We start from the raw sequence: 19,405 nt of genomic DNA, 5'->3' as shown, positions 1-19,405 counted from the left end.
TGAGGGAACTTCATGCGTTCACGCAATAGATTAAGGAGGAACTTTGCTCCGTTCAGAAGCTTCATACACTTTAAGACCGGAGTGTCTAGGAACTCGTACATGCAAAGGACTACAGAAGCTGCCAATACATTCTTGTTTTGCAGTCAGCGTCACAGTTGCTTGGGGTGCTGAGTGGCTTGAAAGCCTGATTGTCAGATACACGATCCACATCGTGGCTGTGTGTTTCGAGAATGCTGACAAAGTCCTGTAATGATTTTACAGCATTGTCATTCAGCGTCTGCAGAAGGATGGATACAGTGGCGCCGTAATATTCTGCAGCTTTACTTTGCTAGTTGACTAGTTGCGTAGTATAGTGTACTTTGCTCTGGATATGACGCATCGCGATACATCTCGTACCTAGCTTGCAGTCTTGAACATGTGCAATAATTTAGCAGCACAAGTGTCAACGGAATGCTTGAGCAATTTACTGAAGTGTGCCTTTACAAGCACGTACGCACTAAAATTTGCGCCTGTGTCGGAGATGTCCATCCAGGATCCAGAGCCCTCGGAGAAAAGCCGCAATAAAAGTGGGGTAGCTTGAGCATCTAACGGCGCTCAAATTTGATTCAGGCGAGCTGGCTGTTTTGGTGAGAATGGTGTTGAGCTTTTGCTGAGTAAGTTAGTTTTCGAGTAAGCATCTAACAAGATGAAGCTTGCATCGATGGGCGGGATTGGAACGAACGTAGAATGATTTGTGTTGTAGCAGGTGAAATAACTGCAAAGCGACGCGTGTGCCGAGTATAGTGTTTCTGCTGCAAAGGTAGAAGAAGGCTGCATGAAAGGTGGCAGAGTTCCAGTTTTGTGGACTACCAACATCAATGGGCTGGTAGAAGTTGTGTCTGGACTCATGCTTGATGGCGAATTGTTGGTGAAATGGATGCTGGCAGAGATCAGCTACGGAGTACCTGAACGAGGCTCACCAGTTGACAACAGATCTGCAGAATTGGCTGGTACAGTATTGAGATCTAGCGAGGGGACTTTGATGTACGAATCCGGAGTGTTGAAAAAGGCCACCACAATTATCGTAAGCAAAAAAAGGAACAAGAGATATACGGCTCTTGGATCTGTCCTAGCTCACTTACGAACGTCTAACCAGACTGTGTCATGTCCATATGGGTCCTTTTAAGGACAAAATCGATTGACCGTAGCATCCTCAGACGATTTTCAGCCAGTCATAGAAGCAATCTGCCGATGGCGAAAGACCAACCCTGAGCTTCTGATGCACTCTCTGCATATGGGCTTCTCCTCATCGCACTTCAGTCTCTGCTGACGACATGTATAGCTGTAAGCGTAGTCAAAAGCTACTGATACGGAGAAGTGAGCAATGCTCGTCATGCTCGTCATGCTCGTGATGGAATCTAAGGGCGAGCTCAATAAGGGCTCTCTCAGTCCATTTGTCCACACAATTCGTACTGTTCACAGTGTGAACGTTTTCAGAAGCAGACAATCAGTTGATTACAGACAAACCTAATAGCACGTGTCGCAACGTTCTTGAATGAACAATATTGTGGGGTTCCTGGCTTAATTTCCCTTGACCGTGGGACGCGTCTGCACAGCCTAGACGGTCCATACACATGTGGCGGACGAAGTTTCCCCGCTAAACCAAGGCCTGAATGGTACGCGAGCGTGTTTCTTGGGTCGAGCAGAAAGTACAGGTAGCGATTGTATTGTCTTGTAGACCAGATTTATCACAATGGTGTGCCACAAATCGACTCGAAGCTGAGCTGCAGGATTACCACCACCAACACTATAACAAACCCACCACTACTGCCTCGCGATTAACTTTTGATATTAACTATCCCCATTCATAATGATGTTTCCAGATAGTCACATTGACGTACATACTAACTCTTTCCCTAAGCAAGCATTCCCATGCGTTAAACTATAAGAACTCAACTCAAAGTTCCTGCTCAGTATGGCTTAGTTTGCCCCCTTCTACAAACGGTGGGACATACCACTGGAGATAACTTCGCGCTTTGCGTGGCTCCGATTTCTACTGTTTACTTCCGTTTTGCTGCTTTCCATCCGTAGGATCGTTGGCTGCGCAATTTGCTCCACTCCCAACAGCAGCATTATCATGCGAAGTGTCTCCTCTCACCCTTCCGATTGGGTCGGTGTGGGTGTCAAGCCGAGTAATCTACACGTAGACCAGGTCAATACAATTTCGTAATCAGCGTGAGAATCCGGGAATGAGAGCCTGAAAGGTTTGGAAGGCGGCACGTACCTGATGGCCATCACTATCTTGTCCTGGGTTGATAATTTCGTACTCCACCAGTTTGACGATCTTGTACATACCCACAGCTAATAATGTACCCATGAATGGACCAACCCAATATACGTAATGATATCCCGGAAAACTCTTCGTTGCCACACACGGTCCAAAGCTCCTAGCAGGATTAAGGCCTGCACCTGTATAACATATGCCTACCAGATGCGCAACAAATAGAGCGAGACCAATACCGATAGGGGCTAGATACGTGGCTTTGTGCTTCTCGGCAGCGAGCATGATGATAGTGAGAACGAGAAGCGATGTACAGAACATCTCAATGAAGATACCTCGCGCAATGGATACGCTGAGATTGGTGGAAACCATTAGGGGGCCGGGAAGTATGGCTTCGATGACAGCGGCAGCGCTCATACCAGCGAGCATCTGTGCAATACAGTACAAGAGCGCGCGAACTGGTTTTATCGCACCGATCAAGGACAAGCCTAGTGTCGCCTAGTTGACAATATCCTTAGCTGTCTTGTTCGATCTCATGACGAAGAACTCAACTAGATCTCGCACTGTTGCATAAACAGAGTGAGATAAACTTACTGCAGGGTTGAACAAGCCACCACTGACCCTAAAAAAAATCCATACATTGACCATCAAGCTAAACCCGAAACTCAAGGCAATGTAGAGAAGGACGTTAGTGTCTGGTGGCTGACCTGCTGCAGGCGCGTCAGTGGTCGCGGTATGGGAGATCTGGGTGCCACCGAAGGCAAAGAAAAGAAACATGAAGGTCCCAACGAATTCGGCAGCTGCAGCAATGGCTTCGTTGAGCCAAATGACGGTGTGGATAGAGCTAGGAGGTGGAGAGCTGTTGGATTGACTACTGGTACGTAGTTTCTGACTAGATTCTGAAGTCTGACATGTATCCCTTCGGTGCAGGGGCAGAAGATTGTTAAAAGACATTGTGTAGTATTGATAGAAAGATTGCTTAGGAGTCCACATTGGAACCTAGGCACTGTGCCACCTCTTATACAAGCGGAGGACACACGTAGTCTACAGGGAATGGTCTATGAATAAGACCAGGCCACCTTTCTTCAAAACATAATGCCCTTGATAGGCAGAGTTGCTTCTTCGGCACACAGAGCGGGGTAGATTCGCGCAGTTCGGTCTTGACCAAGCAATACAGGGCATACATAGCGTGAAACCACTCCACTCTTGTCAATGGTTATGAGGGCGCAGCACTACATCTAATAGGCGAACACGGCGACACTAATACATGTGCTTTCGTTGCAAGAAGCAAATAAAGGTTTATTCTTACTAGAAGCACATGTAAACGTGAGCACACGACTGACTCCCCTCTCTCGAAATCGTCGGATCCTCTGTATTGAGACGGGAGAAAGACCCGATCAACGAGAGCGATGGAAGGGTCTATGTACTCACTCGTGGATCAAACAAACATATGAAAGGTTATCGCAATGCTCTCCAACACGTGTGCCGTAGGTTACGACGGGTCATTTCAATGATGAATTTGCCACCTCCCGCGACCACATAAACGCTTGTTATCCGCACTTGTACATCTGCAGATCTGGTTGCGAACAGTTTTGGCAGGAGGCACATATTCTCACAGGCATCTCGATGAAGCAGACTCCACTATTGACACGAATAATGAGTAATCTGTATCATATTCAAAACTATGATGTCTTCTGCTAACAATTTGGCCATGTGGATAATCAGATTGAGGAAATCGACAAACTATACCTCATCGAACACCCCCAGATGAATCAAGATATACAACCAGGGCATGGTTCAATTGTCTGGCATCTGATAGGTAGCATTGCGTTGTACGCAGAGTGAATGTTCCACGGTGCACGCGATTGAGAACAAGCGTGGTTTCATGCAACGACGGTTGTTCTTATGTGAACCCTAGTCAATCAAACTGGTTGCGACTTATGATTTTGGACGCAGACATATCCTTTGTTACTGAGCCAGATCGTGCATGTGAGAGATGAACAGATGTCAGGCCACACTGGTTAATAATCGGATGATCGCTTAACTTGGGTTTTTAGCTGGCATAGCACGAGCCATCGTCTGCTTCGTTGGCACTCAAGTCGGCCAATCACTCATTGTCAGCATGCCTAGAGATTCTGTTTCGTATTCGACTTTGAACACACTTTGGCCGCTGCTCCAGTCTGTGGTACAGATGACCTGGCGTCCATCCGCCCTTGCCCTTCTCAGACTTAGTTCCAGGTAGCTCACGGCGGCCGAGTCTGGAGGCCGGTTTATTTAGAGCCCCAACAATCTCCCACATAATTTTGTCCTCAATCTACACAAGATCTTGTCCGTGATCTTACTATTCAAGAATTTTTCCATCAACCGCCACTCCGATCACGTCACTATGGGTACTGGCTCTAAGATAGCATCCGTTATCTTTCGCGGTGGCGCATTGTGCAGTGCCATTATCGTCGTATCCATTCTAGGCCGCTTCTTCTACCTGTTGAACCTCGCGAACTCGTCTGCGAATGGCCGTCTGATCTACGCCGAAGTCATCTCTGTGCTGGAGATTATCTTTTCCATACTTCTTATCATTCCTGCCAAATATTCCTTTTACGCATTTCCGATTGACATTGTGTTTTTCATATGCTCAATGGTAGCATTTGGGCTCCTGGCAGACGTGAGTGCTGGTAAGGAACTGCAAGTGCTTAGCTAACTAGCAAAACAGCTGAACAGCTCCTGCAACTCGGCCTGGTATTACAACTACTGGGGCTTTCACTGGGGCCGATTTTGGAGGGTTCCTATCGTGACCCCTGCCGTCGTCGGTTCTCAAGGGTGCCAAAGTTGGAGAACAATTCTCGCTTTTCTCTTCTTAGGCGCTATGTCATGGATGCTGAGCGCCATCCTTGTGAGTTCAGCGGGAAGCTTCTGGGATGTCGGTTACGCTAATTCGACGGGAACAGGGTGCCTTTGTCTTCACTGAAATTCGTGCCGGTCGCGAGACACACAAAGCAACGTAAGTAGTACTGACACACTGCGGGTTGGCTCGCGTCTGCATTTCTAACGAGCGATAGCGCTATCAAGGAGAAGGTTCTTCACAAGAAGCACCATGAGCGGGATTCGTGCACCGATCCCGAGTCCCAGCAGTAACGGGGTACTCCCGAAAGTCCTATCCCATCTCAGCGATGGTTGGAGAAAGGAAGGGTGGAAGGTTTGCCGTCAGCCAACACGATTGTTAGGCCAGGTGCCCTGTCACATGAAAATTCGGGACCCACAGAGTCCATTGTCGTTTCTTGGCTAGGAATGCAACTATTTTCCTTCTTTCTGTTGTCCGACATCGTCTGTGCTTAATTCAACTAAGGTAGAGCGATCCCTTGACTGGGCCTTGATCTTGCTCTCCACATGACAGTCAGCTTTTGTTCATCTGGAAATCCATGCAAAAACAGACGACACTCCTGCCTTCCTGTACAAATAGTTTCCATATCATGTGAAGCTGCGACATGCTGGCACTTATTGAGCTGAAGGATAGTAGGGCCGAGAAGGAACAACAACCTCTGATTCGTTACCTTAGACGCCACAAGCACGCTGCTTACTGACACGCGCCGTGGCATCATGCAAGCGTTCCTGGTGCAAGCTGGCCAGTCGGCTACTTTCCCTACCGATCCTATCATCCCCACTCTCATGCATCGATCCGCCACACCCTGGATCTTGCACGTTTCCGCCGTTCCCCCGTAGGGCCCCCACTCGGAGTAGTTAGGGTGGACATTGACCCGCGATGGCTCGACCTGTCGCCTGGATCGTTAGTGAGGGGCCATGCCGTCATTTCGTGGTTGCATGTTCAACTTCCTCGTGATAGACCACATGAGCTGTTCCAGACGACCCAGTCACGAGTCCAATCCTGATTCTGACGCCGCACCTGGTTTACTGCTCAGGAAAGCCTCTGCCACGATTGCGAATCAGAAGTCACCCAATTTGCGCAAGGAACGCGAGGATGCCGCACGCAGGTTTCTCTGATTCTTTTCCCCCACAGCTCATATCCAACCCGCATGGGCCAGATATCTGGTAAAACATGCTTCGCGTCAACACTGGTAGGGCTTCCACGTTACATAGGAAGCAGCCTCCATACAAGAAGTCCGAGCTGTGGGGCACAAACCACCCGTTCGCAGATGGATCTTTGGTGGCGCTTGCAGGAGATTTTGTGACACTAAGGTCTCCTTTCAATGCGCAGCATTGATGCACTCTGGCTCGCCGAATGCGCTATTTTAAGTGCATGTTGGCGAGCAAACCTTACGAGATTTCCAGACGCTTGGACGCTCCCAAGATGCTGACGGCAGCCCAATCATCTTCACTGTGAGAGCTGAAGAAGCTGGGAGTATGATGTAGTTGCGCAGCACGGTCTTTGTGCGCCGTGGAGCGGGGTCTTGTCGCAGATTGTGCATAACCAGTGGCTTTGCCAATCGATTGCGGGGTATGCGGCTACCGTAAGCAAATCTCCCCGTATCGACCACCACCATCTTGGTTTCCATGGGCCAGACCCATTGTGATCCGCGAAAGCATGATGTCCCTTCCAGTGGTGGCATGATAATGCATCAGCCAGAGAATCGATGAAGACGTCAGGAGATCCACTCCACCCAAAGCCATGGGTGAAATCTCAAACGTTGCAGCAGGACAAGACAAGCTCTGTTGGACTGCAAAACAAGCAAGGAGATCGCACAAGTACACACTAGTGAAGCAATGGCTTTATGTGACCGCCCGATTCTCACATCATTGCAAGAGCTGTGTCTTGTGGCCTGGGATCTGGATCAGCGCATCTCTGAAAAGGTTTAACACAATCACCTGTCCTATGTGTGTTTTCATACGCGATCCAGAACAATTCTACAAACTGCTACTATGGGGAGAACCTCATCAGATTATGTACTACGGAACAGCTTATAAGGAACTGAAATCGCTAAAGTAGTAGAGGGAAGCAGCTGTCACTACGGAAAATATCTAAAAGGATATGTTCCGAGGGACTCTGACAAGCCACAGAACTGTATTGCAAAGCATGCATTTCATATCGAAAACAATGAATTCTTTCGGCCCAGGAATTGTGGGTAACAGCCAAGCTGATCAAAGGGACGATGCCATCATTCGTCAAGCCATTGGATGGACCCGGACACGGCTCGTTCGCGAATGCAATGTCATCAATGCCTTCTGATCCTACCCATCTCCAAATGATCACTTCATTCCAACGATCCCGTTCTATCTAAGGGAGATCTTAACGTCCAGCACAGACTTCCCAGACTTGTCCACTTCACGATGACAGGAGATGCCAGCTGCTCCTGTCCGCTCGCGACCTTGCAGACCTGCTCTGACCAGTACAACCAGCCGTTCCTAGCTCACCCTCACGAGTTCCAAACCAGTGATAATTTGGGACAATTTCATCACTTCATTTCTTGCCCCAAAGCCTCCTTGGACGAAACGGCAGCTTTGAACAACAACCACTTGCCAACGTCCATCGTCGCGGTTGCGGAATGGTCAGAAGTCAACATGGAGATGGTCAACCGAATCGATCAATCCGAAGCTGGCTATCTTGAGTTCGTATATCCCTGCTGTAAAACCTCTTGGCCACAAAGCACGAGGCCGTCTAATGGGATCCAACCGCGCGATCCTCCCTCTCCGGGCCCCTCGCCCTCCCCAAGATACAGATCCCACGACTCGTATCTAGCCACTACCACCAAACAACATTCACAATGCTCCAAGAGCCGAAATCACGGCCACCAACGCCTGTACCGCGACTTCACAAATGCATCCATGCCCCCCGAGTGTTCAGACAAGGCAGGTGCACGCCGCTTTATACACAACAAAGTAGAGCGGAAGTATCGCGAGGGCATCAATGCCGAGATGAAGCGGTTGCAGCGCGCAGTTCCGACGATGCAGCCGCGGGCGAAGAAGGACGATGAGACATCGGAGACATTTCGGCCGAGCAAAGCTATGATCCTGACCGGCGCTATCGACTACATCAAGAAACTCGAATGTGAAAGAGACGCCGCGCTTGAGGAGCTAGACAACTGGAGAAATGAATCACTCTTTAGTGTATGGAGGAGAAGTAGTCATTGTAAGGTAGGTTGACGCCGCGGCAGCCGTGGGCGGTTATTGCATATCAGCCTAGTTGGGGGTAGCTGTAAATACCTCAAACTACCCGAAGAATCATATAAAAGATGTTTGCCAGAGTTACTGTTTCAGGTGAGGATAGACGGGTCCAACCGAGGCCGGTGGCTGTAGGACCCCTCTTCTTGCTGAAGAAGCCTGGATGGTTCTGTTGTGTACCGCGACTGACAACGCGTATATACATCGTATGCTCAATTTTGGTCAGAAAGCACCGAAACGCGGTATTGCCGTGGCCGTGGTATCCAGAATCCCAACTCAGGTAGCTTGGAGTATTAGAGTCTGTATCCCGTTATTACTTTGAGCTCGCCACCCTTCCGTTGTAGCGTGAGAGATGATAACTGATTGGTTGCAAACAGTTGATGGGAGCAATAATGGCTTGAAGAACTAAGTCGTACGCTATAACGACTGCCTAAATCCCAATCTACAGTGACAAGTGCTCCTCATTGTCGTGCGGGAGTAGTGCATGCAACGACTTAGTAAGCTCGCTTAGAAGCCATAGTACCAGCCACTCGGCTTCGTTCGGAAGCAGAATTGGCGTTCCGCGCGAAGCCCATTGGATGGGAGATAATGGCGTGTGGACGGTGGAAGATGGGCCTGCTACGCCGATACGCGCACTTCCCGGCTCTTCGATTTGCTGTGCTTCCTCGTTGAGTTTTTGATATGACGTTGTGTGTCGCGTCAAATTGATGTAGTAAGCCCATTGTTGATACGAGTACTTTTTCCCTGGCTCAGTAATCAGGTTTTTAGTAATAATACCGATTTCTCTCGCCAAAAGACAGCAATGAGCGCGAAGATCGACTTCGGATATGGCGGCTGCTGCGTTCTCATGCGACCGAGAAGATGTATCGTGCTCAGGAAACATAGATTTCAGGAAATCGTTCTCTCTTTTGAACCGCAGCTCCACGTTAGCTTCCTTGCTATTCACTCCCTCATTTTCTGTAATGTCATAGAGGCGAGAATGAAGGCTCTGTGAAGTTCGAGCAGTCTGGTGTGACTGCGGAAATCTCGTCCAGTGATTTCGGCCATGTTGCATCAACCGCACGAAAGATGGCCAAAATCCATAAACGGCATCGATCGAGTTGTTAATGAAGATGGTCAGGATTGGCACAGACAATAGACTCCATACCACGAAGAATGGCTTGCTAGCATTACTGTTGGGTATAAAATCGCCGTAGCCGATAGTCAAGAGGGAAACGTAAGCGAAGTAAGCGGATACCCCGTATGTCCAGGCCTGATCTTTCTCTGCTACATTGAATATGGACGCTCCGCCGAGTAACAGGATGATAGCGGCAATGACAGAAAACGCACACGCCGTCGTACTGCATCTTCGTTGAGCGTCCCGGGGGATACGACGGACAAGATTGAATGTGTTTTCGTCGTCCAACGAAGAGGAAGCTTCGCTCGTTGTTGCCAGTCGCTTTTCAAGGTGTTCCCTTGAGGTATCGATCAAATGGTCTGTCTGCCGGCGGAGACCATCCAGAAGAAGCTTTCGTACTGACACCACCAGCAGTGCTATAAAAAGGATCCCGCCAATTGCGTAAGGGAGTAGTAGACCTCGCCCAACTGAGGTTTTGGGGGTGAGCTCTCCCCCCAACCCGATCGTGAGTAAGGTAAAATCGGCCCAGAATACTGCGTCCAGGAATGACCAGTTCTCGACGTGTGCATATATTGCAGCTCCTAGAAGGAGGTACGTTATGAGCGCAATCGATTGGCGGTAGAGATTTGACCCTGTACTTCCCACTCTAAACGGCCGGGAGTGATACATCCGGATCAGCACAACCCCATGGGATGTTACGCAAACCAGTGTCGCGGCTGAGAGTGCGGTCGATATCGTTGCGTAGTAGTATGCTTGGGTAAAGTCGTAGTCTCTAGTTGCCTTGTCAAACGAGGGAAGAGAGTGTATGGCAATCAATAGACCGATGAGAATACAAACCTGGATAAAAATTCCAGAAGTACAAACAATGAATGAGAGTTTACTCCATGTGAAGAAGAAGATGGTTGCGTTTGAGATGAACCCTGAGCTAAGCGAAACTGCATTAGAGGCAACGAACCTGTACTATTGAGCGCCGTACCTTGAACGCAAAAAGAGGCAGGATTCGTTGACGTACCAGTCAGGGTTTTCGATGATGTTTGTATGATTGTCATCGTGATGCTGGACTACGATCTGCCTCCAACCGGCCAGACTTGGGAACAATCAAGTTTTTTGATTGAATTGATTGATTCTTGATGCAAAAGCTCAATCAATTCAAAATCAATTTACCCTTCGAGATTTTCCAATTAGGAACAATTAGAGGCTTAAAATTGATTGAAAAATTGATCTAATTGATCGTTATTGATCGCAGCATAGGAGGCGTAGGATGAGGCTAGCGGGGCCTACGCAAGATCGATATCGCGATAATTTTTTAGTGTTGAGTTCTTATTAGTCAGCACCTAGGTAACCTCGCAGAAGATCTGTTTCGAAACGCCCTAGCTTATGCAAACACGTTATCTAGTATCTTGTTATAGACGCCTCCTACGCCGCTAATCTACAGTATTTTACGCGCTACGCCTACCTATAATGCCCCAAAGCCTCCTAAACGCGCTGTTAATCGTGCTGCTGCACCTAATAAACGCGTTAGAGTTAGTCGCCAAAGCCCTCCATCGCAACCTCCATCGCAATTGCAGCCCGAGCTGCCTATTACAGCCTCGCCGGGCAGGGCCTTAACGATCGCCGCGAGCCAGGCCGCCGAGGAGACTCCACTCGAACTACAGCTCTTCGATCCGCTACTTAGAGACGCGATTCCTCCGCCAGCTAAGGGCTTAACTGCTGCTACCGAAGCTACAAGCGAGGCAGGCGATATTACCGGCGATACTACAGGCAATACTAGTGAGCTGGATGCCTGGTTTGCTGATACTTTTGACGGCCTTAACTGGGCTGATATACCTCAATATACGAAGCCCTTAAGGACCCTTAAGGGAAAGAAGAGCTGGGTATTCCAGCATGGCTATCGCGTCGCCAAACTCGGCAACCCTACAAGGACTTTCTGGATCTGCAGGTACTGCTATCGACACCAGAACAGAGATGGGATGCGCCCAATAGAGGTAACAACCTCAACAACAGCTGCGATAAGCCATATGGGTCAAGCTCGCGCAGGCCATCGCCTCGATCGTCAAGGCAGGCTCGCTAGTACTACGCTGCCTCGCGGCCAAACGTCTCTACGATTGTTGAGTAACAGCCGTGTAGCTGTATCTCAGGACATTGCAAACACGCTTGGAGGATTTGATGTACAAGGCTTTCGATACGCTGCAGTCAGCTGGCTAGTCGACAACAATCACGCCCTCCGCGAGTTTGAAACACCAGCTTTCCGCGAGATGATCGCGTACGCTAACCTAGAGGCTGCAGAAGCCCTATGGGTAAGTCACCGCAGTATATCAGCCTTTGTTATGAGGCTCTATCGACACCTAGAACCCTTGGTTGTTGCAGATCTGTCGCAGGCTGCTAGCAAAATTCATATAAGCTTTGACGGCTGGACAACAAAGGGTGGTAAACGCGGGTTCTTTGGCGTTGTTGCTCATTATGCTGATACCTTTGGCAACCTTAGGGACCTACCTATTGCCCTGCCTCAACTTACAGGCGCTCATACAGGCGAGAGGATCGCTGAAGTTGTATACAAAACACTCCAACAGTTCTAAGTTGATAGCTCAAAAGTTGGATACTTTGTCCTCGACAACGCCTACGCAAACGATAGCGCTATCGCCAAACTCGCCGATATATACCAGTTCGACAGGCTCCATCGTCGACTCCGCTGCGCGCCTCATACGCTCAATCTCGTAGGCCAGGCGATTATGTTTAGAGTTAATACTCAATCGTTTAATAATGATACAGAGGAGCATCAGGCTGAGACAGAATACCTGCAAAACTGGCGGCGCGATGGTCCACTAGGTGTCTTACTTGATATAATTAACTATATCAAAACGCCTCAACAACACGATCTGTTTGCCTCGCTGCAGGCCTTAGTTAACAAGCAATCTTACACACAAACAGAAACGATATTAGAGCCTATTAAGCCTGTAGTTACACGGTGGAACAGCTATCACGACGCCTTTGAGCGTGCAGTACACCTATCCCAAACTTTTAACCTATATTCCAGTCACCATATCAAGCAGATCGCTCGCGACGACGCGTACGCTATATCAAAGGGCAACAAGCTACCAGAAGCGCCATCATGGATGCGATCAGATGGCCTATCGGCGGCAGATTGGGCGGTAGTAACTAAGTATATCGAGGCGTTGAGGCCGCTGAAGGAGGCCACCAAACGCCTTGAAGCTCGCGGCAAAACAGGTGGATTTGGAGCTCTATATAAGGTGATCCCAGTATACGAGTATATCCTTAGTACCTATGAGGCGATAATTACTACCTACGATAGCGTTAACTATAGCCCTAATAGCGCTCCTGAGGACCACCTGCCTATTAACCTAAGGGCGGCCTAGCGGAAACTAAACGATTACTACACTAAACTCGACGCCTCGCCTGCCTACTACGGCGCTGTTTCCCTCTACCCGTACTACAAAAACTACTGCTTTAACAGCTGGCGCGATAAGCCTCACTGGCTTACCGCAAACGAGGATGCCCTACAACAGCTTTGGGCGCAATACAAGCCGCTATCGCTACCTACAAGAAGGCCTCTACCGCCACGATCAAACACTATAGACGATGCGATCGATGCGCTTGTTGATCGCGAGTATACAACCGAGCTAAACATATCAGAGGCGGATGAGCTTGACTGCTGGCGGCGATATGAGCTAGCGTAGACAAAGGCGCAGTTCGCACAGGAAGGCAGCCCTATACTATACTGGATTGGCCTACGCACGCGATATCCTCACCTATCGCAACTCGCGATAGATCTGCTCACAATACCAGCCAGTAGCTGCCAATGTAAGCGCCTCTTTAGCGAGCTTGGCGATCTATTAGAGCCTTAGAGGCGGAAGATTGGATCTCAACTACTAGCTGCGATACAATGTGTACGGAGTTGGAAGAGGGCAGGTTTTAAGCCTTCTAATAACGCAGAGGATACTCTAAATGAGTCTGAGTTAGCTGCGATCTACGATATATGCAATTGGGAGACAGATCTCTAACTATTTGTATACAAGATTACTCAAAGTTTCACATCAAGAACCATCAAAAAGTCAATCAATCATCAATTAACATGCCTAAAAACCTCTTCAATCAAGTCAATATTAATGTGAACTCGGAGTTTTTTCAATTAGAAACAATTACAGGCTCAAAATTGATTGAATTGATTGTTCCCATCTCTGCAACCGGCAGTCATTGAACATATACAAAATCCTGTGGCCAATGGGCCTAGTGTACCAGCAAGAAGCGGACACATTGCGGGCACGAGCCACCACTTGCTGTTAATGAGTAATTGTCAGAGAATCCTGTTTTCACACGTTTCGTGATTACGCACCTTCCACGAACAGTATGTCCTCCACTTCTGGTTGCGATCGGTACCGGCATCGAGGGCACACGGCCAGACCGACCATTGAAGATGCGAGATGATGAATCGATTTGTTGGAGACTCATGTTGGCGTAGCTATCAAATTGAACGTCGTTGATACAAGATATTGATCTCGAGTAAGGAGAATGTTGACCATTTGCAGGTACCGAATAAGAGTGGAAGAAAGACGGTACTGAACACTAGTGATGGCTACCAAGACAGATTGAAGCTTTATCGCCGTACAGTGGAGTGCGGATGTTGCAGATGTGGAAAGTAAAAAAGAGGTGCGTATGTTATGTCATTCAAACATCCTAGCTCATCGTCTATCCAGACCCTCGTACGGCACGGCTGGGAGTACAATACAATTGCGCGGCGGCGGTTTGCCTGGACTAGGCTTTGCGCACGTTGTGTTGGAGATCCCTAGACTGCACGGCTATTACTTAGCATGTCAATGAGTCGAGTCAGGTCAGTGGAAGATAACGGCCCTGTCATCGCTACTCCTGCATGCACACCTTAGTACCATGATAGTTTATGGGCAATGTCTTCCGCAAGTGCCCGAGAAATTCTGTTGCAAATTCTGGGAACAGCAGATGCTACCTTGGAGACGAACTGCAGTAGAAACTGACACATTTCATGGCATCATAGTCAGATGTTGGATGATTGGTGCAAGAGGTGGTGTGATCGCCGTTCATGGTTCGCAAGGGTTACGGTATGCCTGTTGCCTAGCGTAACAGGAGCTCGCTGTCACACCACACCATACAGCTTCAGCCGACAGACCGGTGACAGGGAGGGCCAATAACACGAGACATCAGGCGGATCATAGCTGTAGTATTTTTTAATGATGAAATTTTCGCCCGGGGATGAACCTGATCAGGAAGATGAGTAAATTGCGGAAGCGGATCACGTGCAGATACGTCGACCGATGCATGGACGCGAAACAACAGCCGAAAGGGAACAACACGTAGACGGGATTTAAAGCTGGCAAGACGGTGGCTACGACGGTATGCCTTGAAGGTGTCGCTGGTAGCAGGATGATATCAAAGGTATAGTAGAGCAGAATACAGTGATCTGAGGAGTGGCCCATGCCTAAGTCGTGCAATTCATTTGGTCTGTTGTTCGAGTTTTCCGAGACATGATTCAGCCACTCCGCTCAATACTGTCTACATCCATCCGATTATCTTTGACAATGCAGTGAGAGTGCTTTGCTATAATTATAGCGAGTGCTAGACTTGTTACTTGCGAAACCCCGAACAATCTCGACCGCGGCTTCATTGACACTCCCGGCCCCTGTAAGCCTCTGGAATTTATATTTTAGTTGTTTGCTAAGTAATGGTACGTATGCTCTAACGGTCTGAATGGTGAAGGGTACTTTCAAGAGAAAATTGTGTTCCATTAACCTTGAAAGCTGAGAAGTTGAGCCGTATTTCCCAAAGAAACAAGCAGATCAACCCAGCCCGCCCTCTAAATTGTCGCTAGTGCACGGATTGTGTCGACTGCTCGATATGGCATGCAAGAGAGTGGCATTTGGATGTTCCGTGGACCAGATGGTCATGTCCGACTCAAGAACAAAGCCGAGTGAAGCAGCGCAGCAGCCCGCGACCATCTGCGAACATATCTGCCCACAAACTGTGTGGCAGCAGCAGGTTACGACACTGAGTACGCTGGGAGCGTTGTTGCAGCTTCAGTCACCTCGCAGCAAAGTAAACGAAAGGGCGCATTGATGATGATTTCGAAGTGTTTCCTTTCGCTTGGATCATCTGGATCTGATTTCGAAAGTCGTATAAGGATCTAATCACTTGTTAACTATAGATGCCAACTGTGACAAGTCTATCTACCTTTATCCAGTGATTTATGCGAATATTCTGGTACGTGGTATCAGAGTAGAATCTTCGTGACTTGTGATCCTTCACGTTGTGGCAGCTCGGGAGCTGTGCAAGGACTTCTATTTCTGTGACTAGAGTGCTAGCCGCTCCGCCAATACGACCTAAGATGTCGGTCGGTGCTTCTGTTTGTACCTTCAATTCAGCTGAACTTTGATCGAACGTACAAGCTCCATCAGAAACGGCTCTCTTAGGGCTTCCAGAGGATGCACTTGTCGGTAAAACGTCTACCCGCTTCTCGAATAACAGAGTATTTCGAACTGGCTCTATACGATGAACACGCTTGTCCGAACAGAGGTACTCAGTGTGTTCGGTTGCGAAAATCTTCATCCAGTGGAACTGGACTGTCGCTTGTGTCGTGAGCGTACACGAGATAGGGATCTGTGCGTTGAGTGGAAACGACTTGCCAGAGATGATGATCTCCAGGCGCAGCTCGTCCAGCCAATTCCGGCTAATTTCAATGGACTGAAATTGTTCCATCGAGCCTTCAGCGGGGGTGCGGATGAGGGTGATCTCTCTGGAACCCACTAGGTCGGTGCTGAAAGCTCCCACCCGCTCAACGATCGCTTTCAACTCATACTTTACCGAACCCAATCCAACCTCTATGCTTTCTGGAAGCCGACTGTCTAAGGGCAGTTCGAAATCGTATGCGTAATCACCAGGTTTAAAAACCCTGTATCCTCGTTGTGCCGCCGCAGTCATTTCACTCGAGAACTCGACCTTCGGATCGCTCCACGAGAGACCTGATGGCCACACTGGTTTGTTTGTTTTTTGAAGGCCCAGGATTTTCGATGCGCCGTAAATGGAGTCGATGAAAGGAACCTTTTGAGGTGGCATAGCTAGTGGAAAACGTTCGAGAAGTCCGACATGATTAGTACAGGCCCCAGTCGCCTGCATTTCCATTTGAGGTGTACAGAATGACCACGTATGATTGATGACCGTATCTGTCTCCTGGAACCTGACCCTCTGAGGAGGAATGCCTTGTGTTGCGTCAGCGTACGTGTATGAACAAAGAAGGTGGGACAATCACCATTAGGCCACCTCGTCGTTGCTTTACCCTGGAACACCAGTGTTATTGCTCTTATCTTTGTGCTCTTCGTCACGTGCAAGTGAAACATACCGCGGAGAACGACGGTGTGTTGTGCAGACGTGTCTCCCTCGAACCCACGAAGAAAAAGCACTGATTCAACCAAGGAAATGTAGATGTCAATACCCTTTCCTGATGCTAAAGGTTTCTGTTTCGGTGTCTTCTCTTTGATGCTGTTTGACATATCATTGGTCGACTGTCTGCCGTGAGACCAGCGTCTCCCGACTACAGTTCCCAAAGGACCCGACATACTCACGACCATAATCTTAGGTTGCGGTGCCTGGCTTTGAGTAGTTTATTTTTCTTCGACTGCTTGGGGGGCGACGCAGTGGTTCGTAAAGCACTGCTCAGCAAGGATTGCGGAGATGCGCGGCAGAGTTTGAGTTCATAGAGCGCTCTGGAGTGTTGTAAAAATCGATGGAAGTATACAATAAGTGAACTCAGAGCACACCAGCTGTTCTGGCGCGCGATTTTCTGCTATAGGGGTGGTAGGTCTAGTTTCTGCGGGTTACTGTTATGATGGAAGAGTCGAGACTTGCATCTTGTGCCATGAGCCTGGTCGAGAACAAGAGCGTCACAATCATGGTAGGTGACTCGTGAAAGCTTGAAATCCTGCTACAGTACATGTAGTGAGGACGAGTAGTGATGTTACTAGCACCAAACACTGCAGGTAATCACCGGACCATAGCTGCACGGTCAACCGCCGTCCGCATGCAGAGGCGTCGAATCTAGACGATCGGAACAGACCCTGGAACCCTCTTTCATAGAGATATGACAGGTCGCTTGCTGCGTGCCGAGTTGTCACGCCACTACATGTCGTTGCACTTGCGCGACCATCACCTACGGAGATCCCAGGTGGATATCTCAAACCCAACATCGAAGCTAAAAGCCTAGAGCCACGCAGCACTAAAGCCCATTCACTCAGTGCTGCTAACATGTCACTCTTACATGCAAGGTCCGGTGGCTATATCTCAGCTGTTGCCTGTCATGTGTGGAGCGGCAAGCCTCTGCCCTAAGGCGTCCGATATATACAAACTCGCAAAAGAGATTGATGTAGTTCATCACTGGAAAATGTAACATCACTAGGTTCGCCATCCTAGCAAGGTTCGGCTTGCTTGGAAGGCTCGCTTGGCGCCTCATCAAGTATGTGGCTGACCACTGCGCTTAGCTAATCACCTCACCTGAGCGTTTGACACATTGCTCTCTTGCGATGTCTGGGACGGGTTGGTGTAGAGCGCGGGCCCGTAAGCTGCAAATCGCCCGTCTGGACTGCAAGAGCGGAGCGAGGCGAAATGGTTATTTTGTGTGCTTGGCGCGCTGGATAGATCGCTGGCACGTACATTTCTGCCGCATGGCATCTACAACGTCGAATTCCATCGAGTGGTACTCAGATACTGCGCTCCTGCAACCGGAAACGTGACATTGTGATGGTCAAGCAATAGAGGCTCTAATCAGGAGACTCACCCCTAGCCAATCAGAACGAGCGAATTCAAAGAACATTCTCCCATTGCACCGACAAGATTCATCGCAGACTTTGAACTCTTGTGCAAGCAGCCAATCCAATAGTTATGCGAGCAATGCTTGCGAATTGAAAATCTACCTGTGACGGTTCAGCCGAGCTTAGTCTCGCTGCTGCCATTTTATCCATTGTCAAATTTGAGATATTCATCAGCCGAGTGATTGTTTCCTACCCGGTTCAGCTTGCAGTGTATCATTTGTTTCACTATTGCCCTAGCAATCTATACCTCGAACCTTTCCATTCTGCAACACCCCCTTAAGCTGTAGGTTGCTTATGTCCACACTTTGTACAGAATTTGTCTCCACGTCTGCAGCCGTGCCCACAATTTGGGCAATACTGGGTATTATTTACTTGCTCCTTACACACACCCTGACCAGAGTTGACGTTAGACGGTGTCAGTTCAATCTGATGAGCTGCGCCATACCCCTTCGTCACCGGATCCGAACAAGTCGGCACTTTATCAGCGTTTTCGATCCTCCTGTTTTCCTTTGCTATCGCCTCGTCTATCGCCAGTTGAGTACGCCTATCATTCTCTTTTTGCTCAAGCAACTTCTTCTCAGCGGCTCTTTCTACGACCATCTGCCTCTCCGCGTCGCGTTGTGCCTGCTTCTCCACTTCATGTCTTGCCGCAGATCTTGACGCACCCACCAGCACAGCAGCTCCCAAGATAGGTCTTCTGCGCCCGAACATTCCGTTCCTACAATCATTTTAATCAGAACAATACGTTTGATATGATCGTAATTTGGCGAACCTAGGTGGAAACCAGGATGCTTTTAGTAGTTTCTGAACAACGACCCAATGCTGCAATTAGAGACGGAGCTCAGCTACTAGGCTAGGTGTGCAGATAAATAGATCGATTGGGGATTACAACCATGTAGTACCGCCTCACTGGATGTAAAGGGTCATACAGAAATATGTCTCAGGTTGAGGCGCTGGGAGTCCGCGAACAATACAATCGGTCCTGGGTGACACACCAGACTTTTTGAAGAATGAAAGAATGATCAATAAACTGGGGAGTAGAAGTAGTCTGGGTGCTTTCCAGAAATCGCA

At 48.8% G+C, this 19,405-nt stretch overlaps 4 protein-coding genes across 4 annotated transcripts; 2 read left to right on the top strand and 2 right to left on the bottom strand.

Annotated features, from left to right (window-relative positions):
• Positions 1–2,209: 2,209 nt before the first annotated feature.
• On the bottom strand, positions 2,210–3,214 carry ALTATR162_LOCUS466 (uncharacterized protein; the record flags this gene model as incomplete). Its single annotated transcript, XM_043308060.1, has 2 exons — positions 2,210–2,689; positions 2,855–3,214. 2 exons carry the CDS (start codon positions 3,212–3,214, stop codon positions 2,210–2,212), a joined length of 840 nt encoding a protein of 279 aa, XP_043163995.1.
• Positions 3,215–4,646: 1,432 nt separating this feature from the next.
• ALTATR162_LOCUS465 (uncharacterized protein) lies at positions 4,647–5,392 on the top strand (the record flags this gene model as incomplete). The annotated part of the gene is made up of 4 exons (XM_043308059.1): positions 4,647–4,922; positions 4,971–5,150; positions 5,206–5,258; positions 5,317–5,392. The coding sequence occupies 4 exons, from the start codon at positions 4,647–4,649 to the stop codon at positions 5,390–5,392; spliced, it is 585 nt and encodes a 194-aa protein (XP_043163994.1).
• Positions 5,393–7,540: 2,148 nt separating this feature from the next.
• Positions 7,541–8,353, top strand: ALTATR162_LOCUS464 (uncharacterized protein; the record flags this gene model as incomplete). The annotated part of the gene is made up of 1 exon (XM_043308058.1): positions 7,541–8,353. The coding sequence occupies one exon, from the start codon at positions 7,541–7,543 to the stop codon at positions 8,351–8,353; it is 813 nt and encodes a 270-aa protein (XP_043163993.1).
• A 7,315-nt stretch (positions 8,354–15,668) lies between these two features.
• ALTATR162_LOCUS463 (uncharacterized protein) lies at positions 15,669–16,586 on the bottom strand (the record flags this gene model as incomplete). The annotated part of the gene is made up of 1 exon (XM_043308057.1): positions 15,669–16,586. One exon carries the CDS (start codon positions 16,584–16,586, stop codon positions 15,669–15,671), a length of 918 nt encoding a protein of 305 aa, XP_043163992.1.
• Positions 16,587–19,405: the final 2,819 nt, after the last annotated feature.

Source organism: Alternaria atra, assembly GCF_907166805.1.
Source record: "Alternaria atra isolate CS162 genome assembly, contig: 21, whole genome shotgun sequence".
NCBI classification, from domain to species: Eukaryota; Fungi; Ascomycota; class Dothideomycetes; order Pleosporales; family Pleosporaceae; genus Alternaria; species Alternaria atra.
This window is presented reverse-complemented; position numbering and strand designations above follow the sequence as displayed.